The following is a 27,527-nucleotide window of genomic DNA, read 5'->3' as shown; positions in this document are numbered from 1 at the left end:
CAGAACCTGCCGTGTTTTTGCTGGACAGAGGGGTAGAAAAAGCATGCTCCAAAGGAAATTGAATTCATTGGCCATCTTGTTGAAAAGCAAAAATATAATCCGAGACAGGGAATGACGTGGCTTACCAGAAAAATGCCAATTCCATCCTTCACCGCTAGTCCTGCCACCGGGAATTTGGGTTCACTAGCAACAGGGTAAGATTCGATTCCAGATCCCTGTTGGTAGGAGACTCGAAGGCAAAAAAACAGACTAGTGTCTTCTGCTGACACTTTAGCAAATGTGACGTGACCTCTTTATCATCTTGGATCTAGAATAAAGATCGCATACCGGACCCAAGGCCAAATCAGAAAAGTTTTTTATAGGTAGAAATCAAGACACTGCAGAGAAAGTTTGAAGTTTTTGAGTTCTGGTAGACAATGATTCATCTGTCTGTAGGGATTCTGTATTGGTAGAAATTGGTCCTTTTGGGTTACCATGGACAATACAGATGTAAACTAAACACCTCACTTCGGCTTTTCAAGAGTTTGGCCGTGTGAACGTGGCTAGGGGCATTCTCTAGCAACCACTGACATGAGCAGATGAAATGATCCTGGTTTCAGAAGCACACATTAACAATTAACTGCATAGACAAGCGTAGACAAGCGTAGACAAGTCCTACAAACTTACCGAATGCAATCTAAAGGTTGCAAATTCTACTCTGGGCAAGCTTAACCCTTCCTGAACTCTGCAGACTTCAGCAGAACTTAGTTTTCAAGTAAAGAGAAGTCAAAATGTAATCTTGACATTTCCAAAGTAAACTTTTTTCCCCCTCTCTCTAAAATTGCCCATTTTATTCACTGTTCTTGGAAGAAGCGAAGAGTTCATAAGTATATACAATGACATCATCAAACTGTTGGATTTTTTTTGTTGTTATCAGCTTTACTTTATAGATTTTTTTTTTGGGAAAAAAATGAATGCACTTGTTGAAATAACCTGTCGAAAATATGCCGAAAGCACCGCTGTTGCTTTTAGGGACTACTGTACTTTGACTCAAAAGCTTTCTGTTCAACTGGCTGTTTTACTAAAACTTACTCAACACAGTTGCGGGCATAATAATTAACTTTTAACTGATTCTTGCTGCTCTCTGCAGGGCAGCAGAATTTACAGACGTAATTCCTGCTGTTATGTGGCAGAATAGACATGGACACAAAATAAAAGGAGACTTTTAATTAACCATACGCCTCTCACCTGCTAGAAAAGCAGCCAAATTCTTCTTCAGTTGGCAATGCTTCTGAGCAATAAGTTGAAAATGGCAAAAACGTTTGATGCTCAAGTAATTAGAAAAAAAAATTGGGCAACATGGATTTTTTTCCCATCTGCCTTCCCTGGATATGCACTATCCATTTTTCATTTCTTCCAACCTTTTTTCTGCAGAAGTATTCTTATTTATTACAAGTGCAGTCATACAGACCTCCAACCACTTAATTCCAGGACCGTATCTAAGTGAAATTTGGAAACACAACCTTCCTCTCTTATTAGAATTCCCGCATGATCATAAAAATTAGCAATCAAGGAAATCGGTATAAAATGGCATTCAGGCAATTAATTTTAAAGTGGCAGCTGGGGAATATTGTGTCATCCAGGAAAAAAAATAAAATGAAAGGCTACTATACTTTAAAAAAAAACCCAGTAAGATGTCTTGAGCTGGTTTTGTGTATACATCGGTCAGTATCTGTTTGAGATGAGCAAAGAATACTATTGTTTTTTTAAGACCTTTTTTTAATCACTAAAAAAGGCTTCTGCTTTCTTTGGACAGAGAAGGAGATAAAGCAATTTCCAGCTAATTTCCTTAAAAGGTTACAATTCTGTAAGATGGCCACAATGCACTGTTGTTGTTTTTTTACAGATTCAGCTGATTCAGCTGCAAAACTCAGCGTTTTTCATGAGTTGGGAGTTGCTCAAAATGAGTCACGTCTGGTTAGATCAAGGACCGGCAAAAAAGGCCAATCAGGATAGACCGACAGATTCCTAGGAAATCTGCAATCCATCCCCCAGAGTTTGTAGTCTTGCGGTTGCTGCTCAATGCTTTCCTCTGAAGCCTCAGTATTCTTCATCTGCAAAATGGGCTTGCTGAGAAGCTGGCTGTTGTTTTGCTTTGTTTCAGAATGAGATGCATAGATCATCAAAGCTGTTTTAGTAATGTCTATAATCAGTGTTTCTCAACTAGGTGCGCAGACTTCAACTCCCATAATTCCTCAATCAGCCAAGCTGGCTGGGGAATTCTGGGAGTTGAGGTCCACCCATCTCAAAACGGCAAAGACTTGGGTCTAGATGTTAGAACCCAGATAACGACCTTGATTATGGTCTGTGGCCCTGAAGAAAAAGAATCAATGGCCCAGATAAATGATCGGGCTAATGTAATTTTCTGCGCTCCTCTTTAGGGGAATTTTATTTTTGATTTGACTATTTAATTGTCAAAGATCATTTTAGTTGCATTGGCCTTGGCGGTATTGGATTGACCCTACATAAAACACAGAACAGCAGCTGCTCCTACGGATTAGTGAGACTAACCCTCAATTCTATTAATCAGCAACTCAGCAGCAATTCCATTTTAAATCCCCATTTTAGCAGGAAGCTCAAGTCGACTCAGGGACGATTTCAGCTAAGCCTCCTTTACAGCATGGATGTTAAGCGTAAAAAAACATAGCGGGGTAAACCCTCTGATGCTGGAACAGAGAAAGACGTACAGGTAGTCCTCAATTTATGACCGTTCACCTAGCAATGATTCCAAGTTCTGACCGGCCCAAAAAAGGGGAGTTACAACCTGGATCCAGAGTTTGATTGATCAGCAACACAGTGGCTCTTACAGCTGTTTGCAGCATCCTGCACTCACGTGACTGTGTTTTTATGATGGTTTTGCCAAAACCCAGTACAGGTAGTCCTCGACTTACGACAGTTCATTTAGTGACCGAAGTTACAACGGCACTGAAAAAAATGACTTAGGACCATTTTTCATGTTTACCATCGCTTGACATCTCCATGGTCACCGAACAAAATTCGGAGGCTTGACAACTGACTCACATTTATGTCGGTTGCAGTGTCCCGGGATCGAGTGATCCCCTTCTGCGACCTTCTGAGAGGCAAAGTCAATGGGGGGAAACCAGATTCATTTAGCAACCGTGTCACTAACTGAACAACCGCAGTGAAAGGGGGCAAAACTTAACTTAATCAACGTCTCGCTTAAGCACAGAAATCTTGGCCTCAAGTGTGGCCGTAAGTTGAGGATTACCAGTACTTACTCTGCCAACACCACACCACAGCAAACTCTGAGCAGTTAACAACTGCTGCAAAAAAAAAAAAGGTCATAAAACCGTGTCGGTCATGTGGCGACTCCTTTTATGACGCAAGCCATTACAGTCGCAACTTAAGGACGCCCTGCATGCTTTTAAAAAGCGGGTCTAAAAAAAATGTTTCTGTTATTTAGACCGTCCTTCCTCGCTATCTTAACTTCCAATAATCTGGGGGGGGGGGGAGGAGAATCCACTCTGAAGTGTAAGCAAATAAACCCACAGGACAAACTAAATCTCATCTGCAGAACGAGACCACAGCCAGGCTGTCGAGATATCCCGGATGAATTTCCTAGCCTCCCTTATCGCAAATCCGTAAGGCAGACAGGGAGGATTTACGACGTCTTCCAAATCTTTAAAAGCAAAACAAAACATTTTTTCCTATTTGAAAAATTGCAAAAAAAATATTTATCGAGAAGAGGAATCGGAACTGCAGGGGGTCCGTTCCAGCAGAAATACGGAAGAATTGGCGTCGGACCCGAGTGAGAAGTAAAAAAGATCATCTTAAACCGAAGATCCTTTCACAGGATATATATATATATACCGTATGTATAAAAAACTGTCTGTCTCCCGGTTCTCCACCCAGCTTCTGAATAAAATATATATATTTTTTTTCTTTTTTAAATTAAAAGAGCATTTCTGTATCCAAACAGACAAAGGTCTTTTGTGGTTTTTCATTCTTCCATCATGGCCCAAACCTCTTCCGCTTTCTGATAGTATTGGTTGGCTAGCCGGCCTTTCATAGCTTGCATGGCGTCTTCAGCCGCTTCCGTGTAAAGCTCTCCTGGAAATAAAAAGGACAGGTGAAGAAGACCCGATCCAATCCAGGGCTCGCCCACCTGAGACCCCTGGCCGTGGGGTCTTCGTGGGACCCCCTTTGACATCTGGCCGTGGGGGGGGATTCCCAAGGGCAAAAGCCTTGGTGGAGCAGTGGGCTAATGCCTCAAGTAACACCAGCTGCCTGCCATTAGTGCAGGTTCGAGTCCCACCAGGCTCAAGGTTGACTCAGCCTTCCATCCTTCCCAGGTAGGTAAAATGAGGACCCAGATTGTTGGGGGCAATTAAGCTGACTTTGTAATAATGCCGCTTGGGGTGTGTGTGAAAGCCCTAACAAGCAGGCATATACATAGAATGAAGGCTACTGCTAATCTTGTAAGCCGCCCTGAGTCTTTGGAGAAGGGCGGGATATAAATGGAATAAAAAAAAAGCCAAAAACAAGCTGACCTGATCTCTGCAGATCCTTGTCCAAATTAAACCCTCCCGTCATCAGCATCTCTGCTTCTTTTGCAAGGAGGAGATAACGAGGTTCATCTTGAGTGCCGTCATACTCGCCCCCTTCGTCAAAATCGGTCGTGTTCAAAGCTTTGTCGTACCAGCGCAAAGCTTCTTTCCAGTCCTGCTCTCTGCGGAGTTGAAAAATAACAGAAGCCAACGTGAATTGTCTCCGGGGGCGCAACTGATGGATTGAGTGCGGCTTGGCAGCAAACTTGGCAACTTTTAAGATTTGTGGACTTCAGCTCCCAGAATTCCCCAGCCAGCCATGTTCCCCATGCTGGGGAATTCGGGAAGTTGAAGCCCACACATCTAAAAGTGGCCAAGGTTGAGAAACGTCAGCGCAGACATGATTAAAACAGCTTTGATGATTTATGCACCTCGTTCTCAAACAGAGCGAAACAAAAGTCAGTTTCTAAACGCGTATTGGCGTGCCCATTTTACAGACGAGGACTACTGAGGCTGAGAGGAAAGCATTGGCAGAGACTAGCTTTTTAAGCAAAGGCTAGAAACCCATGCTGGCTAGGGAATTCTGGGAACTGAAGTCCTCAAGTCTTAAAGTTGCCAAGTTTGCTTTACAGACTAGCAAACTGTAGTAGACGGAGGGAATGCTCGTGTTATGGGTTAAATGTCTTAAGATTACAAGACAGGCCATCTGCCCCCTAAACTAGAGGGATAGTCCACTCTCCTCTTTAACCACACAAGATTACCTGTCTGGGGCCAGGTTCGCACCCATGTCATAAGCTCTTGCCACCAGAATCATAGAATGACGGTCTCCAGCTTCAGCTGCTCGGCACAAATATTCAAAGCCCTTGGTTCTGTTTTGCTTTGTGTCCTACAGAAGACATGGAAATGGGTGGAAGAAAAAAGAAGGACCGATATAATGGAGAATATTTGTAGCTCAGTGTTGAAATGAGGGGTCCTTGGTGCTCTCTGAGCTTGGTGGTTTTCTTGAGGACATTTCATGACCCAACTAGGTAACATCATCAGTGCTAAAAGGAAATGGGTTTGTGGTTATGATGATGATGAGGAGGAGGAGGAGGTCTTTGATGCACTCTGAGCTTGTTGATGTTCTTCCAGACCTTTACTCAAACTAGGAAACACTCATCCGCGCTGATAAAGAAAAAAATTAACGTGTGGATCTTAGCAACTGAACTGTCTCACTCACTTAGCAACGAAAAAATTGGGGGCTCCGCTGTGGTCGTAAGTCAAGGGCCGTCTGTAGTTACCTGCAAAATGACGTCTGAAAGAATGTGATGAGGTAGCTGAGAGTACATGAGGCCCAGCCCTACAATGGCCTCCAGTTCTCCGCACTCGGCTGCGTGCGCCAGGTGGAAGAGAGCCGAATCTTGGTCCCACTCCTGATCCTTTTCGCAAAATCGGCCGGCTTCGTGGTAACGAACCATCGCCAGGTGGACCTGTTGGGAGGGGGGAGAAAAGCTGTAACGGTACATAGGAAAGACCTCGGACGAAGAGAGGCTGCCTAGGGGAAGATTAAGGCAAGAGACAGCGTAGCCCTCACCTTTCCAAGGATGGACTTTCCGATCTTCTTCTCCAGCTCCAGGCCGTTGAGTCTCTGAACTTCTACGGCAACGCAAGAAGGTCTGTGAATGTGAACTCGGGCGGCGTTGTAGAGGTTCCATTTCTCCACGCTGACCTGGAAGAGGAAAGTCCACCAGAACTTCAGTCGGAAGTGTTAAGAGAAAGGAAGGGAGGAGAAACAAACAAAGAAAGAAAGGTAATTTGGTGGAAATTAATAGCATTCCGTGCGCCCTTTGGCGTATAGCCACTTGGCCACATGACCACGGAAACATCTTAGGACCATGGTGGCGAACCTATGGCATGTGTGCCACAGGTGGCACACAGAACCCTTTCTGCGGGCACGCGCACCGTCGCCCCCCACCTAGGCCTTCAGCTGAGTTTTATAAAACCTTTTCGCTTTAGGCCTCCGCTGCCATGTGCCAAAAAAAAAAGGTTCAATCAATTAATCAATTTCAACTTCTCACAGGAAAAAGATCTCGCAAAGTTGGAATTGATTGACTGAACTTTTTAGTCCCACCCAGTCTGCCGTTACCGCCGCAGCCACGCCCACCCGGCACCAGACGATACATAGGTGAGTTTTGGGTTGCAGTTTGGGCACTCGGTCTCTTAAAGGTTTGCCATCGCTGTCTTAGGACAATCCTTGCTCTCTTGGCCAAGAAACGGAGATGAGCACCACGCTCTAAAGTCGGACACAGCTGGGCAGGGAAATCTTTTGCCTTCACAGCAGGCTTAAAGCAAAGATCAGCCGACATGCTGCATTCCGGCTTGAAACCAGCAAAGCATTTTTTAAGCACATTCTCACATTTTAGGTAGATAGGAAGAAGTCTCAAAAGGAGCTACTATGTCCACTCTGGACTTTACAACTTTAAAAACATTTAAAAACTGCAATGCTGGAGCACGCGCCAAGATCCGGAATTGTTTGCCAAGAACCGCCCCCCCCCCAAAATAAAGCAGAGGAAAAAGAACAAGCCAAGATCCCAGAGATAGAATCAAAGGCATGCAGAATCACCCTTTTGTTCCTGAAAATCGGTTTAGCGGTCTCAGAGAGTTTATTTAGAACAGCATTTCTCTAGTTGGAAAAGACAGAGAATTAAACAGGGAAGGAAAAAAACACAAGAGGTGCAAGCCACGGGAAAAGATTGGTGAAGCCAAGCAAAACCAGTGTGATTTTTTTTTGTTGGAAAAGATCGGATTTATTTACCCGGGCAGAACTGCCCAAACTGTCTTCATCAGATTCGTGTCTCCGGTTGCTGTTAAGATGACCCTAAGTGAATGGAGAGGGGGGGGGAGGGGGAAAGAGAGAACAATTTAATTCAGGTTTGGATGAAAAGCATTTTTAAAAGCTTCGTTTTCTAAATAAAAAAAAGTCGGGCCAGTGTCACGGGGGGGGGGGGACTAACTTAAAAATGAGGCAAGTTAAACGTTTAAAAGATCGAAGCAGATGCTGTGAAGAATAAGCATTTTTGTGTTCCTGTTCTAATGCCAGTCTCTAGAACAGGGGTCTTCAAACTTGGCCACGAAGACTTGTGGACTTCAACTCCCAGAATCCCTGGGAATTCTGGGAGTTGAAGTCCACAAGTCTTAAAGTGGCCAAATTTGAAGGCCCCTGCTCCAGAAAGACACTCACAAATCATCTTTTTTTTCTGGTATGGACTTGGTCCTATATTATTTCTTATGGAGAAAGCAGCAGCAAAGATATTTATCTCCAACACAGTGTGGCGTTACACCCCTGTAATTTCAGGAAACACTTTACACACTAGGGTCTAATCTCCCTCCTTGCAGTCTAAGTTGAAAACAAATTATAGGTAGTTTCCTCAACTTACGACCATAATTGAACCCAAATTTTCCATGGCTAAGCCAGACCGTTGTTAATTGAGCTCTGCCCCATTTTACGACTTTTCTTCCTACCTTTCTTAAGGGAATCACTGCCGTTGTTAAACTAGTGACACGGTTGTTAAGTCAAAATCTGGTTTCCCCGTTGACTTTGCTTGTCAGAAGGTCGCAAAAGGGGATCACGTAACACACACACCCTAGGATGTTACAACTGTCATAAATACGAGTCGATTGCCAAGTGAATTTTGATCATGTGACCATGGAGGAATGCCGCCAACGGTTGTGTGAAAAACCTTTGTAAGTCCCTTTTTTCAGGGCCGTTTGGACAGTCACTAAATTTATTTTATTTATTTATTTATTTTAATTCCATTTGTATCCCGCCCTTCTCCGAAGATTCAGGGCGGCTTACAAGCTTAGCAGTAGCCTTCATTCTATGTATATGCCTGCTTATTAGGGCTTTCACACACACCCCAAGCGGCATTATTACAAAGTCAGCTTAATTGCCCCCAACAATCAATGTTGTAAGTCAAGGACTACCTCTACAAGAACACGAGGAGGGTGATGTGTATCATACCCAGACTAAGTGCAAATGAATTGTCTTCTGCTCAGAAGTCAACTCAGGATGTCCATCCAATTGCAAATGGCGCGATGTATTTGAAAAAAAAACAATAATCGGGATCGGTGCACGAAATGGGGGGAAAAAAAAGACATTACTTTTTCACGGTGATCCATGTCTTCGTGATCACTCCTTTTCTCACTGGGGCACCCGCTGTCACCTCCATTTTCAGAGTCCTAAGGATGAACACAGGAGAGAGAAAAATAACGAGTTCTTCCTTTGCAGTTATCCTTATTTTATAGATGGAACTTTGTCCTTCTCTTCCATCAAGTTGGAAATGGTACTATCAATCCTTGTGGTTTGAGCACCTCCAACCCCAATTGGGAAGCCGGATTTGAAATAAAGGGGACCCAGCTGTGCCCTTCCAGATTACGACGGGGGATTGCACCCAATAATATCACAGAGACTTTGTCTACTTCTTTTGGGTGGGACAATCAAAGCAGCCCGTGGTTCTTGGCCCCGCTGGAGATGATGGTCCTGGATCTCCATTCATTCAGTAATGGAAGCTCAAGAGGAGAGAAATATTTGAATACCGCAAATGGAGAGAAAGTCCTGTTTTGATATCACGCTACAGCAGAGGTCTCCAACCATGGCAACTTGAAGACTTGTGGACTTCAACGCCCAGAATTCCTCAGCCAGCTAGGGATTCTGGGAGTCGGAAGTCCACGGGTCTTCAAGTTGCCATGTTTGGAGACCCCTACGCTACAAGGCCATCAACAGAGCATTTTAGGAAATAAAAAAATAACACTTGCTGGGTTTCTTTCATCAACCCAATGGTTGCCTCATCCATGATCCTAAACCATGACTTACTTCAACCACCATTTAATGAGCAAATCACAGTTTGTGTGGCTGACAGCAAGTCACAAACACACTGGCTCATAAGTACCAGGGCCTGGATTTACACCTCACCCTAAACCCAGCCCAATCTTTTTAGGGCTGGAGCATAATGTGTGAATCCAGGTAGGTCTTGAGGAACTTACCCGTTGATTGTCGAGGCCTTCGTGGTCTTTGTGAACCAAGTTGTCGACTTCATTAAAGACAGGCCAGTCTAGGTCAAAACAGAGAAGGATTTCACGCTTTAGGCAAGGATGCCGCAGTACAGTTGTAAATTCCTTTTTTTTAGCTGTCATAACTTCAACTAATCACTAAAAGATTGGCCATTAAGTTGAGGACTTAACATTTTATTAATAAATATATATGAATTCATGCTTAAAAATGATAATTGTGTGTCATACACCAGGAACAATATACCTACACGAGCTAATACAGCAGGATCCAACCCCTTTATACAAAGACTCTTAAAGAGACACAGACCTTGCTGAGTCATCCCCATCATTACATACATTACATAAGCTGGTTAGCTGTTAAATCAATACCTTGACATTGTGTATTTCTGTCCAGCTGGAGGGAATTTATTATTTATTTATTTATTAATGGGACTGATATCCCGCCCTATCTCACTTACTTGTATCTACCTTACAAGTAGTCCTCGATGTACAAAACAAGGCACTTGTTAAGTGAGACACACCTGATTTTGTAACTTTTTTTGCCATGGTTGTTAAGAAAATCACTGCAAGTTTTTAAGTGAATCATACGGTCGTTAAGCAGATCTGGTTTCTCCCGTCGACTTTGCTTGTCGGGAACCAGCTGGGAAGGTCACGTGATCCCATGACCCCAGGACGCTGCCACCGTTGTACATACATGCCAGTTGCCAAGCGCCCAAATTGTAATCACGTAACTGTGGGCTGCTGCAACGGTTGCAATTACGAGGACCATCTGTGAATCACTTTTTTTTCAGTGCCATTATAACTTCGAGCAGTCACTAAATGAAGGCTTGTAAGTCGAAGACTATCTGAATTTTCCAGATTCTCATACTGTAATTGCCCTGTTTTCTAAAACCATCAGTCCCCTCCCCATTGGCTGATACAAAAATATTTGCCCACGGTTGGCACTTACGAAGACCCTCCATCTTTTGGCTGTGAGGCGTGGCTGAGGACGGGGAAGAGGGCAGCGAGTCAAACGCCATGTCGCTCATGCTTTCATCCCCCGAGTTTTCAGAGAGACGGGAGAGGAGGGGGGGACGACTACCAGAGACGGTTCGCACACGGCTACTGCCACATTTCTCTTCTGTGCCCCGCAGGACAGTCTGTGCCGATTCCTGGGCAGCAAAAAGTAAAACCTGAATCAGGAACCTCCGGTACTCTCTGAGTAAATATGTCCCTGCTGAATGAGGGTAGGTCCCTGTTCATACTTCTGCAAGTTCAAACAGTGCAAAATTGGATCTAGTGCCATTTATAAATCCATTATCAGGGGGCTTTTAATGTGAGCCAAGCTCCAGTTAGTGCAAATTCGAATAATGCCGCCATTTTGTGGGGCTCGCGAATTGTACCATCTTCACAAAATGGCCTCCAGCCATTCAAAGCTCCTTTGCCGACAATACTTACAAGCAGTTTAGTACTGCGAAACAAGGCGTCCTTCTCTTTGGAGGAGAGATCGAAAGGCATCAGCCCCATGCTTTGACAAATCCGGTTGCAGGAGTGAGAATGGAAGAACAAGGCCATCCCTCGCACACCTGGAGCAGGTGGGGAACCATCCACAGAAAGAATGAGAAATTGTTTTCAGATGCAGCAACGCCTTACGTGGAAGCCTATCGATTTTTCTCAAGAGCCATTCAGACCAATCAGCCATCAACAGACACATAGAGATTAACCACATGTACACAACATTTAAATGAGGTAATAAAAACAAAAGACAAGAAAACATCTCCGGCAACCAATATACCAGATAAGCACAGATATTCTCATTCTCTCTCTCTCTCTCTCTCTCTCTCTCTCTCTCTCTCTCTCTCTCTCTCTCTCTCTCTGTCTCTCCCCCTCCCTCCTTCCCTCTTTTTTCAGCGTCGCTAAATAAACTATTGTAAATTGAGGACGACCTGATGTCATTCATCTTCATCAGCACACTGGACCCGTGTTTACAGACTGTTCCTTCCAAGGATGGAAATCTCCCAGAACTGAAGCTGACCCCTTCTCAAATCAAACAACATTCCCCCAAACCCTAAAGAAGTTAAGCCACCAACAATGAAAAATAATTGCTCTGTTTTTTTACCGAGATTCCCGTCTCCAAAATCTGTGCCACTCTCGGTATGGATCTGGGGATCTGTGTACAGGTCTCCAACTCCTTGGATGTCCACAATGATCAGCTGGTGTCCGGAGCGTTCAAAGGTGAAATGGCTAAAAGCCTGCAAGAGAATGGACGTTGCATCAGCTCAACAGAAAGAAAAACCAGATTTACTTCTACGGGAAGTTACTGTCGCTACACAAATCCGGAATTCTACGGGGACACATTTCCACTTGGGGAGATGTCTACAGGGGCTAGCTTCTTGCCCAGACCCAATTATTCTAAAAATAGCTTTTGCAACGCTGAAGACCAAACCGAACAATTAGAACAATAGAACAATTAATCAGTGGAACAACCTGCCTCCAGAAGCTGTGAAGTTTTAAAGAAGAGACTGGACAGGCATTTGTCTGAAATGCTATAGGGTTTCCTGCCTGGGCAGGGGTTGGACTAGATGACCTCCAAGGTCCCTTCCAACATCATCATCATCATCATCATTAAACTGGCTATACGTTTGCTAGACAAATTTTTAGGCACTGCAGTATTTTGAAAAGGGACGTCACTTCTGCCCAATAAACTTTCCCTAAAAACAAATACAAGGTCATCTTGTTTTTCTTCGTACGTGTGACTTTTGGTGACTGCCTGGACAATATAAATATAATTGGCTAAAGACGAAATCGCTTTTTATCTTGATTATTCCTTTTGGTTAGATACATAAACCGTTAGGGGGGATATATATATGCTTTTTTTGGTTTTTATTCTACACCTATTCGTGTTTTAGTTTATCATCCTGGTTAACAACTGTATTAGCTTAGTAACAGAGGAATGCATGTGGGATTTATTTTGCTAGCTATTAGTATAGCATTGCATTTATTTGCTTCGCTCTGTCTTCGTTATTTTACGTTTGGCTGGTCATTGTCGGAATAAATTCTACGGAAGTGCCTGGACAAATCCCTGCAGTTCTCTTGGTGGGATTTCAGACATGGGCTGCCATTGACTGCTTCCTAGGGCTGAGAGAGAGTGACTGGCTGAAGGTCGCCTAGTGGGCTTCGTATCGCTAACCTTAACTTTAACCTTACTGAACAGGCTAAGGTTATTATCCACTGAACTGCCAACTAGTGGCAACGAAGGTCCTACTACCTGTGGGGTCAGACGGATGTTGTCATCTCGTACGAATCCCGAGTTCGAATTGTACTTGATGTATTTCCCCTCAATGTAATGTTCCAGGTGATAAAGAGGCCGCCCCGGTCTGTTCTTCATTTCAAGGATGCAGGTCTGGACAATATCTACCTAAGGAAAAGAGAGAGGAAGAGAGATAACCGACAGAGAAGGGGGGGGGGGAAACACACACATACACACGATTTTGAATCTTCTGGGCTTCGCTTATGCTCCCCAGGATTCTGCGTGGGGAGATACCTGCTTGGGAGGTTTATGGCGATTATATTCTTCTCCCCATAACTTAGCCTCCATCTGCAGCTGCACGTCCTCAAAATAGACGTCCTGGTTGACCGTCTCAATGTATCTCTTGGCCACGTAATTAAAGGCCCCTTTCCAATTCTGCATCTGCAGAAAATTGGACAGCTTTTTCCTAAAAAGAACGAGAGAAACAAACGCCCGGTGAAGCTAGGCTGCTGGGGAAACAGCCTGCCTTCTGCGAGCCCATTCCCATTTTAAGGAGCATTCTCAGCAGCTCTCTTCCGCAGTCTGAAATCCACGGAAAAAAGATCCGCTTTAGAGAAAGGTGTAGATTCCCTGGCATGCCGGAGAAATCCCATTCCTGGCTTACGCTGCTCTGACAGCTTTCTCCTAGAAGTCCTGAAGAAGGATGGGCAAAATCAGATTTTCTAACTTTCAAAAGCAGCTTGCCGCAATCGTAGTTATTCTGCTCGTGAGCTATGCAATCATCAAACAGAACAACAGAGTTGGAAGGGGCCTTGGAGGTCATCTAGTCCAACCCCTGCTCAGGCAGGAAACCCTACACCATTCCAGCCCAGTGGCTGTCCAGTCTCTTCTTCAAAATCTCCAATGTTGGAGCACTCACAACTTCTGGAAGCAAGCTGTTCCACCGGCTGTTTTAACTCTCAGGAAATTTTCTCCTTAGTTCTAGGTTGCTTCTCTCCTTGATTCGTTTCCATCCGTTGCTTCTTTTCCTGCCTTCGGGCGCTTTGGAGAAGAGCTTGACTCCTTCTTCTTTGGGGCAGCCCCTTGAGATCTTGGAACGCTGCTATCATGTCACCCCTGGTCCTTTTTTTCACTAGACGTACCCAATTCCCACAACTGTTCTTCATATGTTTTAGCCTCCAGTCCCCTAATCATCTTTGTTGCTCTTCTCTGCACTCTTTCCAGAGTCTCAACATCTTTTTTTATATACATCTTTTTTTAAAACTAGTGCTTTCATTCCTGGGCTAGTGGATTAATGTACCAGTGCTTGAAATTAATCCCTATATGAAAAGATTTTGGTATAAATAGAACATCCCCCACCGTTGGTTCCACTTCATCTCCAGGAATTGCCTAATTTCACAAAGGCTAAGAGGGTGGCGATTTTCCGTGTATTTTGCAACGAGGGAAAAGCTGTCGCTTCAAAAAGTGACTGTGGCCCTTCATTCTTTCCTTGGCACCAGCTTTCCTTTCTTGAGTTAAACCTCAAGAATAAGCGGACACGAATGAAAACGAGAAAAACGGGAGGCACACTTACGTCCGGAAGCATTCGCGCATCGCTCCTCGGCCAAAAGGCTGGAAAAACAAACCAGGAGGTTAACACAGGCAGTCCTCACCTTACAACAATTCACTCAGAGTAACAACGGCGCTGAAAAAAAAGTGACTGAGGACCATCCTCACACTTACGACTGTCATAGCATCCCCATGGTCACATGATCAAAATTTGGGCGTCAGCCAATCGGCATCTATTTTTTGAGGATTGCATAGCCCTGGGGGTCAGGTGACAGCAACCTGCCACATTCCTAACTAGCTTTGGATAAGCAAAGTCAGTGGGGGAATCTGGATTTGCTTAATGACCATGTGATTCATTTAATGACCGTGGTGATCTGTTTAACAACCAGAGGGCCCCCCCAAAAAAAGATCTGCTCTTCTTACCTGCGCAGCCATTTTGATCAAGACCTCGTCTTCGATCCATTCTCCAGTAACGGCATTGTACCTGCCCGGTTAAAAAAAAACGGAAAAGGGAAAAGACAGCTTGTTCAAATGCAAAAAGAGAGGAATATATTATATTCCAGCCGCTTAATCCTGAATGCTTGCTTCTTGTTTTCACAAGCTGTTAACCACCCAGAGCTACATCTGCGAGACAGCCGGCCGTATCAGTGGATTTCATAAATGAATAAATAAATTTGGGACGCTGTGCGGATCCCCAGTGCATCAGTGCAGCATTCTCCCACCCAAAAGTGCCTTATAAAGATAAACTACAACTCCCATCAGCCTCGTCCAGCCAACTTCTGACAGCAAAGCAATGGCTTTATAGGCAAAAATAGCCTGGGGAACAAAAATCTAAGCCTCGTGGCGTTCCCTTCCATTACACTCTTAATAACACAATATCTGTGTTCACAAGAATACTAATCTACTGTTTGATGTCCTAGCCTGCTGATAGTTACAAGCAAAAAATAAAATAAAAATACAGGGTCAATGTTTTAGGCTTGGCTCGGCTTAACCACGGTTTACTGGTTCCATCTCAGTTAGTTTGTCAATTTATTAAATGTATAAGCCCTCTATCTCACTGTCACGGCGACAATATGATAAAAGTTTTTAAAAAGATAATACAAAATAATTAAAATTAAGAGGAGTTAAGTAAGAAATTAACACAAGTTAGCTGGGTTTGTGCCGTAATACTGCACTACAAATCAGTGTTTCTCAAACTTGGCAACTTTAACTTTTTTAAAATAAGGTGAAAAAGAACCCAGGGGGGAAATCAAATCAAATGGATCCCAGATCTTGTAAAGCAGTAAATCTGAAACACTAGAGGTGCCTTAAATAAATTCTTCGTGTGATGTGACCAGGCAAGAGGAGAAACACGTGTCTCTTTGCACCAGGGATTTTGTTCAAGTGAAAGGTTAGCCGGGTGTCTGCATATTCTCCACGTTTCTCTTGGCTCCTCTGGATTTTTTTGAGGTGGGGGCAGGGATGGAGATCCCGTTCTGGCTTTGCTGAACATGGTTACATAAATGGAATAAAACAAAAAATCCTATTTTGAGAAGAGCACGGAGGCCAAACTAATAATAATAATAGTTTGGAAGAAAAATCTTTCCAGATATTTTTTTTGTTTATTTGAATACTTCCAAAGAACTAGCTGTCTTATTTTCAAGATCTGGGAGACAAAAAAAAAGGATCTAGGAATATGGAGAAAAAATATCTAAGGGCGTGACGAACAAGCCAAGAATCGGTCTAAAAATCGTGCAACTGAACCTTTTTTTAGCTTTTCAGAAATCAAATACAGGTAGCCGTTGACACAGGACTGTAGTGCTATCAGCCCATTGCAGTTGTATGTTGTGATGTTGTAGAAACAGGTTGGCCACGTGACTGACCCAAATTTATGACCATTTTTCTGGCAGCCATTAAGTAAACACAGTGGCCTTTAACCAAGCCCATGTTTTGCTATGGGGGTGTTTTTGCCAAAACGCAGAAGTTTCCTAAAGCTTCAAAAAGTTTCAAAACTGTCAGAAAATGTGGTTAGATGACCGTGGAAGGGGGCCGACCATTGGAACTTCGGACCTGGGTCATAAATCCTCTTTTTTGAGGGGGTTGGTTGTAACCTCAAATGTTTTTAAGCCACCGTCATAAATTGAAGGTTACCTGCAGAGTTATGTACGCTATGACCAATAATATGCACAGGTTACTTGTGATATATGATTTGTACACATGCGCGTGCACACACACACACACACACGGTGCAAGCAGGAATTATTAAGAGTTCAGGAGATAAGCATAAAAGGTCTTCCCTGCTTCTGGATAATGCGATTAGCTCCAATTCAGGCACCGATTAATTAATAGGGAATGATATAACCTGTTTTGCTCATTTGATTTGTGTTGCTTTCTTTCAGCACTTGTGGCTCTGACCACTCTCTCCCTTTCCAACCATATCACCACCTTTAAAAAGCGGGAGGACAGAAACAGCCAGGCACTGCTGATTAAATACACTAACATATATATATATAATGCACCAGGGAGCAAAAGTAGAAATTAATCAACCTCAAATCTCTCATGTGCGAGAAATATCCACCGACCTGTAGCGAGCGGCATTTTCCATTTTGATATCTTCCAGGTGAAATTCAGCCCAGGGGTCAGGCATGTGCTTGGCTTTTTCAATGGCATGCTTCCACGCTTCCTGCAAAGGTCAGAACTATTAAATGAGTTATTTATAAAGTGCTTTCAGGCAGTTTCTACTCACAGAAGGTCCCGCTCGGATCGGATTCACAGCCCTGATTCTGGCTCTTGGTTAAGTCTAGTTTAGATTCAGATATTCTGCTAATCCACAAACCCTGGTTTAATAAATCAAAAAAAGCTGGGCTTGCACTGAAGGGTAAACCAACATGGTGATTTAATGCAACATTAAATCAAGATCTCTTATGATGTTTGGATCTAGAGACCTAGAGACCAGTGGTTTTCAACGGGTCCAGAATAAAAGTTAAATCTACCCTGGTCACAAAGTCATAGTTTGACCTGTTTGAACTAAACATAGTTCAGAGGTGTCCAGCCCTGGCAACTTTTAAGACTTGTGGACTTCAACTCCCAGAATTCCCCAGCCAGCATGGATATTTAGAACTGACCCACTTAATTACATTGTGTAAATGGAGGTGAAAGCCAGACTTTGAAGAAACGTTCCATCATGTTTCTGGAGGTTAATTTCATTAATTCCATATTTATTTGCAATATCTTTTTTTTTAATCTTTCCCACTCATTTGGGAAACAAAACAGAACGGTAAGTAAGTCTTTTCAGCCAGATGTTTGTTTGTTTAAAAGTGGTGTGAATTATTCATCATTTCCCCATTGTTTTACTGCTGATTCATAGACTCCAGCTCTCGTTGTTTCCCTCAAGAAAATAGGGATAGCACTGGAGGAAGTGACAGGAATTTTTAAACTTCATTTTACAAAAACTCAGCTTTAGGATTGAAAAAATATGTAGTAAACATATTAATGCAAATTAAAAAAAAATGTATGGGACAAAGCCGGAGGGTAAAGTGGAATCCAGATGTTGAGCAAAAAAAAGTCAAGGTGCTGGCCACTGGCTATCCAATTAACCCCCCTCCTTTTAAAATGGATTTTGCAAGTAAAAAAGGGGGGCAGGATTTGGTTTATGCAGTCATGGAGGCCATCTTGACTTTTTTGACCAAATCCCTGGATATCCCTCCCTCTCACCATCTTGCAAAGTTGGATCCTGACTCCCATTTGGCAACTGGTCTGTCCAAAAACTGCACAGAAGTACAAGGATAAATGGGAGAAGAGACACTCAGCGCATTAAATCACGTGCAAGTATTTTTTTTTCTTGCACACACAAAAAAAATATTTTTCTTTCTTCTACTGTCTTGGCTGGTTCTCTTCCAGCAAAAAGCTTTTTCTGTTGACCTCGGATTTCTTTATTTAGTGTGTGTGGTTTTTGTTTTGTTTTGTTTTTTAAATAAACATACAGTGAAACTGGAACAGGCTTTTCATGTCCAAACGAAACCACACAAAACATCCCACAAGCATCAGCGAAGAAGAGAAAGCTTTTAAAAAACACAAAAGCCCCCAAACCTGCAGAGCGGCAAGAATTCAGGCACATGTTAGTACGAAAGAGAGTTTAAAAACATCACAACTCTATCCAAGTTGTTACAAAATGCCAGGGCAGGAAAGCCAGATTGGTGCAGTTGTTCAGGTGCTGGTTTAGAAATTAGGAAATGGTGAATTCTAGTTCTGCCTTAGGCACAAAGCCAGCTGGGTGACTTTAGGCCAATCACCAAGAGGTGGCGAGTTCTAGTTCTGCCTCAGCCATGAAAGCCAGCTGGCTGACCCTCTCACTCAGCCCAACCCACCTCACAGGGTTGTTGTTCCAGTAAGGAAAACTGGTCGAGGAAGGAGTACTGTGTGTGTTTTTGCCAGTTTTCGTTGTAAAAACAATAAAGGCGGAATAGAAATAAATAAAAAGAGGTTGCCGGAGGAAGTTTAAATGCAATGTTACTTTTATCTGATAGGGTCTTCCTCCAAAGAGGTTGTCACATCCTCTTTTAGAAGTGTGCAATTCCACGTTGGCTCAAAAGGCCACATCTGGGCCTTTAAAATGAGCTGGTTGGTGCCACGTTCCAAAACTGAGCAGCAAAAGCCGGAGAAAAAGAAGAGAAAAGGGGGGGTTTTGCTTTCATTTCAATGTCAGTTTCATTCAAGGAAATAGGCCTAGTCAAGGGGTAGGCCACCTTGGCTCTTTTATGACTCGTGGACTTCAACTCCCAGAATTCCTGGGCCAGCACGGCTCAGCTTGGGAACCTCCCCCTTTCCCCTCAGCATGGCTGGCTCAGGAATTCTGGGAGTTGAAGTCCACGAGTCCTAAAAGAGCCAAGGTGGCCTATACCCCTGGACTAGTCTGATCTCTTTCTAATCCCGTCCACCCAACTTTCTTGTTAAAATATCCACCCAGTCTCTGTAGAGAGATGGGCGGTCGTATAAATGGCTTAAAATAAATAACTGAAAAATTAAAAATGACGGTTGGGTAACGGCTTTGGGGAGAGAGCTCTCAAACCGGAGTGGATAAAATGAAGACAACGTGAGATGCAAAACAGGCACTTTAATTAGAGTCTGTTGGTCAGTCTGAGCGTTGCGTTTAGGGGGCTGCTGTGTCCCATTCTGAAGGACACAGACAAGACACAGTTATTGAACGACACAGCAAAACAGACAAGCCAAAATGGTTATTGCAGCTACACAAAAGTCACCCGGCCATGAGGTTTCCAATCGCCCTTTGCCACTTCTTCCAAATTCGACAGAGATACGGTCAATACAGACCCTTTTACTCGACAGCATCCACCCTACCATATTGTGCAAAAAATAAATAAAAAATAAATAAAAATCCCGACTTTTTCAAGAAGGGCACAGTGCAACCAAAAATATTCAGGAACATGAGTTGATCTTGCGTTTTTCGCCACTGTCCAGACAAAACATTTTAGGCTGGAGTAAAGCTTGCAAAACAATCAATACTTGGGTATGTCAACTCCGGCCAGGTCACTTGTATGCTTCACCAGACAGTTTCATGAGCAAAAGATTTCTAATTACATCAACTATAGTTGTTGGTTCTTGTTTTTTTAAAAAGACATTTGACTTTTTTTTCTGTGCAAGTACAATTATGTTATCTGTCACAAGACAAAGTGACTCTGGACGGTGTACAGCAAAAACGTTTAAAACAATAAACATGTCAATCAGCGCAAACTAATGCAGAATAATAAGAGTTGGAAGGGACCTTGGAGGTCTTCTAGTCCAACCTCCTGGAGCAGGAGACCTTACACCATTTCAGACAAATGGTTGTCTAGTCTCTTCTCAAAAACCTCAGGTGTTGGAGCACCCACAACTTTTGGAGGCAAGCTGTCCCACTGATTAAGTGTTCTTGCTGTCAGGAAATTTCTCATTTATTTCTAGGTTGCTTCTCTCCTTGATTAGTTTCCATCCGTTACTTCTTGTCCTACCCTTTGGAGAATAGGTTGACCCTTTCTACTCTGTGACAATCCCTCAAATCTTAGAAGACTGCTATTATTTCTTCAAACCTTGTATAAGAAATCCATTGCCTACTATAGAAGAATGGGTGTTTAAAGTTTCGAATCTTGCAGAAATGTCTAAGATTTCTGCTTATTTGAAGGATCATTCACAGGAAAGATATATTTCAGTTTGGAGGAGATGGATAAATTATATTCAGAACAAATATGGGACTAAAAAGTTCAATTTAGCTTATGAGTAGATTTTAGTGGGATATTGTTATTGGTACTTTGTTCGTAGTTATGTTAAAGGGGAGTTAAAGCACATTATGAATTTGGTTAATTGTATATTATGCATAATTTTTATTTAGAATACGATTATTATAACTATAATCCTGTATTTAGCTCTGGGAAGTGGGGGGGGGAAGTGGGCGGGTTTGGGGTGGGGGGGATTTGGGGATATATTGTAAAATTTTGTTTTTGTAAAACTCTTTAATAAAAAAAAGAAATCCATTCCGCACGCTGGCCAGGGAATCAACTATGGAGAATGCAAACTGGACTGGCACGCTTGTCCAAAATTTAGGAAGAGGACAACTACACTAATGCAGAAAAATATCCAAATTATGCTTATTGACAGAGTTAGTTACGTGCAGCCGAAGCAGACAAGAAAGCTCATTGCTGAAGAAAATAATAATAATAATTCTGAAGAGGCTAAAACTTACCCTAACCTGGAAGGAATTTCTGGGAGAAGAGCTGGAAGAATAACACTCGTTTTTGACCAAGTTGCTATAATAGTTATGAACTTTGTCCCCGGCTGCCTTGCTCAAAACGGGGTCATCTGTAATCGGGCAGATGTAATAATTCTCCTCCTCATCGCTGTCCACCTCGTGGCAATTCCCACAACCTGGTTTGGTTAGCGTGGCGTTGTCCAGGTACTCCATGTGAAATATCAGGTCTTCGTCCGCCATATTGGGAGAATATGGACCTCGCTCGGTGGGCTGCCGGGGGAGCCAGAATTACGGGCTGGAGAGACTAGGGAAGGAAATCGAGAGGAACATGAATAATCAGGATTGGTGAGGGTAGAAACCAGGATGGGCTGGGTGTTTGCAGGACAAAGTTATAAACCATGGTTTAGAAGAAGAGGGGAACCCTGTCAGTTCTAACAACGCCGAGAGAGATGGATCAAGGATCCCAGAGGACTCTAAAAACAAGCCAAATGCAAAACAAGGACTATGCTAGTTTGAATCCATGAGCTAACACAGTTAATGTCTTCATTACAGGTGGTCCTCGGCTTATAACCATTCGCTTAGTGACAGTTTGAAGTTACAACGGCGCTGAGGAAAACAAAATGACTTCATACCATCGCGAAATGTCTATGGAGATTCTCAGTCATCCAGGTCGTGTCCCAAAGATGCTTTTTCACGAGGCAACGGGACTTTCTTGTTTTTCTTTGAAGACGTTTCGCTTCTCATCCAGGAAGCTTCTTCAGTTCTGAAGAAGAGCCGAAGAAGCCTCTTGGATGAGAAGCCAAACATCTTCAAAGGAAAACAAGAAGGTCCAGTTGCCTTGTGAAAAAAAAAGCATCTTTGGGACTTAATACTGTATTTCACGCTTCTGACCGGCCTTCCCCGTGATCAGATGATCAAAATTCAGACACTTGGCAACTCACTCGTATTTATGACCGTTGCAGTGTCCCAGGGTTATGTAACCCCCGTTGGTGAGCTTCTGATCCCCAAGTGCCTCCGGCATTGCTGGATCACTCAGATCAATCCAGCCAATTGCTGGATTGGGGTCTGCAAAATTTCTATCCCTGAATTACAGAGACAATGCGTCTTGGATAACACCACTTTTGCCTCTGCCTGTGCAAGGAGCTCTAACCACTGCCCCACCTGGAAAGCTACATGACGACTCTAAGCCAGCTGTAAGCAGCATGGGGCAAGTCTGAGCTTGCCATCTCTACCTCTACCACATGCACAATTGCAAGAGAAGTAAGATACTAACAGGATCAACTAAACCAGCCTGCCTTGGCACATTGGATTAAACCAGCCGCAAATCAAAATCTGATGAAAAGAAGGACCAGGGGTGACATGATAGCAGTGATCCAGTATCTCAGGGTTTGCCACGAAGAAGAGGGAGTCAAGCTATTCTCCAAGGCACCAGAAGGCAGGACAAGAAGCAACGGGTGGAAACTAACCAAGGAGAGAAGCAACCTGGAACTAAGGAGGAATTTCCTGACAGTGAGAACAATTAACCAGTGGAACGACTTGCCTCCAGAAGTTGTGGGTGGTCCAACACTGGAGGTTTTTGAGAAGAGAGTAGACAACCATTTGTCTAAAATGGTGTAAGGCCTCCTGCTGCAGGAGGTTGGACTAGAAGACCTCCGACTCTGTTATTCTGCATCACATTGGCCTAATTGATATGTTTGTTGTTTTAAATTTCTTTGCTGTACGCCGTCCAAAATCACTTTATCTTGTGATGGATGACATAATTGTACATGCATACAAAAAAAAAGTCAACTGTCTTTAAAAAAAAAGTGAATGATTTAATTAGAAATCTTTTGCACATGCAAACTGCCCGCTAATGTATACAGGTGACCTGGCCAGAGATGGCATAGTACATGGTATAAGGCAGGGGTCTCCAAACTTGGCGTCTTTAAGACTTGTGGACTTCAACTCCCAGAATTCTGGGAGTTGAAGTCCACAAGTCTGAAAGACGCCAAGTTTGAAGACCACTGGCATAGGGTCTCCTGCTCAAGCTGCGGGTTGGACTAGAAGACCTCAAAGGCCCCTTCCAAGTTTGTTATTCTGTTATTCTAGTCTGTTTTCCCAGATGTTCCGAGTCTTATCTCCAGGACCATCAAATGTTGAAACAGTGAGATCGATGTGGCTTCTTGGAGAACATGCTGTTCCTTTCCTGCTTAAGGAGATCCATGCGCTGGTGCCAAGTAGGCAGATTTTTCAAACCCTCTGGCTCTCTGCCAGCTGAGATCCCTACCAGCCAATTAGGCAAGGAGGCTGCAGCTTCCCTTCACGGTGCCAAGAGACAGACAATGAGCCCTTAATAAGTCTGTTGGCCAGGCACGGGGTTGAGCAGAAAAATCCTTGTATGTATTTTTTATTTTATTTCCATTTATATCCCGCCCTTCTCCGAAGACTCAGGGCGGCTTACAAGCTTAGCAGTAGCCTTCATTCTATGTATATGCCTGCTTATTAGGGCTTTCACACACACACCCAAGTGGCATTATTACAAAGTCAGCTTAATTGCCCCCAACAATCTGGGTCCTCATTTTACCTACCTCGGAAGGATGGAAGGCTAAGTCAACCTTGAGCCTGGTGGGATGCGAACCTCCACTAATGGCAGGCAGCTGGTGTTACTTAAGGAGGCATTAGCCCACTGCTCCACCAAGGTATCTATGTATATATGTATGTATCTGTATATATATGTATGTATGTATGTGTATGCTTCATTTAACCACTGCAGCAGCCACTTTACAATTGTGGCGTTCGTTTCATGATGACCACTGCAAAAAAACTGTTGTAGAAAGAGATCCGTCCCTTGGCCTGATTTACGACTGTCGTGATTCACATTACGGTAGAAACTTTGCTCAGGGCGATGGTTCACCCAAATATCAGACTGCCCCTTAATCTCAGAGGAACTAAGGACAAGCACACTTTGTCTATTTACAAAAGGTGTGAATTCAAGAATCTCACCTCCTCCGTCCCTCCTGTCTGACGCAAAAGCCCATTTTAACAGCCTCCTCCTAACTTTATCATGCCTTCAATACCAGCTGGAGCCAAACAACGACATTCCCTCTGCACTGAAATTAGCAATAAACGATTCGGCCCCTTTTACCAGGGCCTGCCTTTTTTTGCCTTTTTAAAAATGTGCATTGCACTGGATTGTGCCGAAATGTTATTTTAAAGGCCCCAAATAGGGAGGGAGGGAGGAAGGAAGGAAAATTACTGTACTGTTTTGTGTTGAAAATAATTTGCACCCTATTTTGGGTGCAAACTATTTTCAATGTAAAACCCTCCATGTCCAAAGAATTACTTCAACAAACATTGTTAGGCAGACTGGAACTTTAAAAAACCCTCCTTCCTTCCTTCCTTCCTTCCTTCCTTCCTTCCTTCCTTCCTTCCTTCCTTCCTTCTCTCTTTTCTTTCTCTTTTCTCTCTTTTTTCTTTCTTTCTCTTTCTTTCTTTCTTTTTTTTCCTTCTTTCCTTCCTCCTTCCCTCCCTCTTCTTTCTTTTTCTCTTTTCTCTTTTTCTTTCCTTTTCTTTCTTTCTTTCTCTTTTTTCCTTCCTTCCTTCCTCTCTTTTGTTTGTTTCTTTTCTCTTTCTATACAAATAAAATTATTATTATTATTATTTCTTTCTTTTTTCCTTCCTTCCTTGCTCTCTCCCTCCCTCCCTTTTCTCTCTCCTTTCTTTCTTTCTCTTCTCTCTTCTTTCTTTCTTTCTTTTTCTTTCTCCTTCCTTCCTTCCTTCCTTCCTTCCTTCCTTCCTTCCTTCCTTCCTTCCTTCCTTCCTTCCTCTTTTCCAAGCTTTGTGAAGCTATAAACCAACTGGGTACAACACGTCAACACAGCTGAGCCGAGAGCTATTTTTGCTACACTAGGGATGAATTGCCACACATGCACACACAGACGTCCAGTGCAGCCAGGGGGTGGTTTACATAACATTTTACACTCTGAGCAATGCAGGCGGTTAGTTGCACACGGCTGACTTGGCTCCACCCTTCCCCAAACCCTCCATCATGCTGAAATCCAGGCAACACATGAGCTGATCCGAAGGCAGGTCTACTGATCGAGTACACCCGGATATGAGATCACCTTTTTTTGCTTGTTAAGAAATAACCTTTCATTTTAATGCATTGTTTTTTCCAACCTTGACAGCTTGAAGATGGGTGGACTTCAACTCCCAGAATCCCCCAGCCAGCTGGGAATTGAACTCCATCCATCTTCCAGCTGTCAAGGTGAAGAAATGGTGATCTATGATTTCAATTTGCATTTTCCAGCCGGGCCTCCCCCCCCCCAGTTTTATAGACTATTTCCCAGAATTCTTTGCAAGGCTGACTAAGGAATTCTGGAAGTCGAAGTCCAACCATCTTCAAGCCTCCAAGCCTGGAAAATGGAGGGTAACTTCCTGATTTACACCCTACTGTGCAAGAACAGGGATTGGCAAAAATATAGCCAATATTGCATGTCCTTACGAACAAATGTAGGGGGGGGAAATCCCTACAAATGTTTTCCAGCACATTTTGGGTCATATTTATTCCAGGTGAAGAAGCCTAGATTAAAGTTCTGAAGAGTAAATGAGAATCAATTATGCAGGAGGGGTTGGGCATTTCTCCAGTAATAGTTTTAAAATTGTGCAGATCGCAAGTTGCGCTCTCTAAAGAGGCTGTCTCAACTTGTTTTAAAATAGGCAATTTAATGTCAGGATTATTCCAGAACAAACAGATCATCAGTGTAGCTGTAGCCTCATCTGGCACCCCTGCACAATTGGGGTTACCGCTTACGGTAAAATAAAATAAAAAAATGAATTCAATTTTTTAATTTGATGGAGTTCAGCTTATACCACTGATGTGTCAAAATAATAACTCCTTGCCTGCAACCTTTCCAAATAAAAGTAATTTCACGCAGCCAACAAGCCTGCTTCATAAAAATACTGCAACTTATATAAATGGCGCTGCCAATAGAAAGAAGCTGGGAAAGTCGCACACAGCCCAGACTCAAATAACAGAGTATTTGTATGTGATTTGAAGCATGCAACTTTGGTCAATAAAGATAAAGATCCATCTGGAACAACTGACCAGGAGGTTAGGATAGCAAAGAAGTGAAATTTGCAAGAAAAAAATCCTCAAGAGACTATCGAAAACTATTGAAGTGTAAAACTAAGACAATTATGAGAAATGAAGAATAATTTTTATAGTTACCGGTAAATTGGGTTTTACAGTTGTATATTACATTCTCAACACTATTTAAGAGTCTTTTACATTGGGTGTAAGACTACTGAGAAATGTTAAGAATTGCTTTTATAGTAGTGTGTCAAATTCTCAACATTGTTTAAGCGTCTGCTGTAAAACATAAGACAATTGTGAGATATTAAGAATGTTTTTTGCACACAAATTGGGTTTTACAGTTGTACATTACATTCTCAAGACTATTTAAGAGTCTTTTACATTGGGTGTAAGACTATTGAGGGATGTTAAGAATTGTTTTTATAGTTGCGTGTCAAGCTCGCAAGACTATTTAAGAGCCTTTTACACAATTTAAGACAATTGGGAGATATTAACATTTATTTTAAGGGCTGTACATCGTCATAGTTTTGACGGTGGGGTGGCCATATAAATCTTTAAATAAATAAGCATCACAACTCTTTGGACCCCAAAGTCCTACAGCTGAGAAGGACCTCACAAGCAACACAGTTCTGCTCCCTTCTCTCCTCAGAACACAACAGCCTTGACTAACCACACACACTGCAAAGCCTGTTGGGTAGGGAGATCAAGTAAGCGATCCCAACTGCGCAGAAGAGAAACGAAGAGAGAAACTGGCCAGGAACAGACCCAGTTTTCTCCCTAGAGGACTCCAATTACCGTTCCTCAAATTAAGAAATGGGTTTTTACAGCAATCACATGTATGAGCTTCCTTTCAAACGATTTGGAGCCCAAACGTAAGAACTCTGTTTGCCAACATAAAGGCACTTTTCTTTTCAATAAATGGGAGTTTGAATTGCATCCCAAACTTGTTTAAAAGGCCTGGTTTCCCGGTCAGTGTTGCAAACTCATTCCGGACAAAACCGCACCCCACGCACAACCCAACAGTCACACACAGATTCAAATCAAACTCACCCCCATAATAATAGCCCCCCCCCAGCAGAAAATAAAGCACATGCCAGGCGCCTAACTGCACCCGTTAAAGATCCAGCTACAAACTTGGGACTGGCTAGCTAGCCTAACCCCCCCCCAACCAAGCCGTTCCAGATGCTTCGAGGTTCCAGATGCTCCAATCAGCACCCCTTTTCCCTGCAGGCCGGGGATGATGGGAGCAGGAGTTGCCTCCAAGCTACAAAGCCCCTTTTTATTTTGCCTACAAAAAAAAAAGCAACTTTGAATCTCTCCTTTCCTCCACTTTTGTTTCCCCCCCCCCCGTTTTTCATGCAACAA

General features: G+C 43.1%; 1 protein-coding gene across 2 annotated transcripts; it reads right to left on the bottom strand.

Moving 5' to 3' along the window:
• Positions 1 to 3,809: 3,809 nt before the first annotated feature.
• Positions 3,810 to 21,414, bottom strand: EEF2K (eukaryotic elongation factor 2 kinase). 2 transcript variants are annotated; one of them, XM_083372779.1, is made up of 17 exons: positions 21,083 to 21,414; positions 16,935 to 17,035; positions 14,797 to 14,857; positions 14,399 to 14,436; positions 13,120 to 13,291; positions 12,844 to 12,993; positions 11,695 to 11,827; positions 11,034 to 11,161; positions 10,546 to 10,747; positions 9,570 to 9,637; positions 8,688 to 8,765; positions 7,342 to 7,404; positions 6,121 to 6,255; positions 5,828 to 6,016; positions 5,309 to 5,433; positions 4,536 to 4,729; positions 3,810 to 4,244 (listed from the first exon to the last, which is right to left on the bottom strand). In XM_083372779.1, the coding sequence occupies exons 1-17, from the start codon at positions 21,326 to 21,328 to the stop codon at positions 4,066 to 4,068; spliced, it is 2,262 nt and encodes a 753-aa protein (XP_083228905.1). In that variant the 5' UTR covers positions 21,329 to 21,414; the 3' UTR covers positions 3,810 to 4,065. The 2 variants fall into 2 exon arrangements, with proteins under 2 accessions (XP_083228905.1, XP_083228906.1); XM_083372780.1 differs by having other exon boundaries at positions 3,810 to 4,110; positions 4,551 to 4,729; positions 21,083 to 21,392.
• Positions 21,415 to 27,527: the final 6,113 nt, after the last annotated feature.

This window comes from Vipera ursinii (genome assembly GCF_947247035.1).
Source record: "Vipera ursinii genome assembly, chromosome: 13".
NCBI classification, from domain to species: domain Eukaryota; kingdom Metazoa; phylum Chordata; class Lepidosauria; order Squamata; family Viperidae; genus Vipera; species Vipera ursinii.
This window is presented reverse-complemented; position numbering and strand designations above follow the sequence as displayed.

Excerpts from the sequence above, each read along its gene's own strand:
- EEF2K (XM_083372779.1), bottom strand. The coding sequence starts at position 21,328 with ATGGCGGACGAAGACCTGATATTTCACATGGAGTACCTGGACAACGCC. Across the intron at positions 12,994-13,119 it reads GCCATAAACCTCCCAAGCAG|GTAGATATTGTCCAGACCTG; the intron begins GTATCTCCCCAC and ends TCTTTTCCTTAG. Across the intron at positions 10,748-11,033 it reads TTCGCAGTACTAAACTGCTT|GAATCGGCACAGACTGTCCT; the intron begins GTAAGTATTGTC and ends TTTGCTGCCCAG.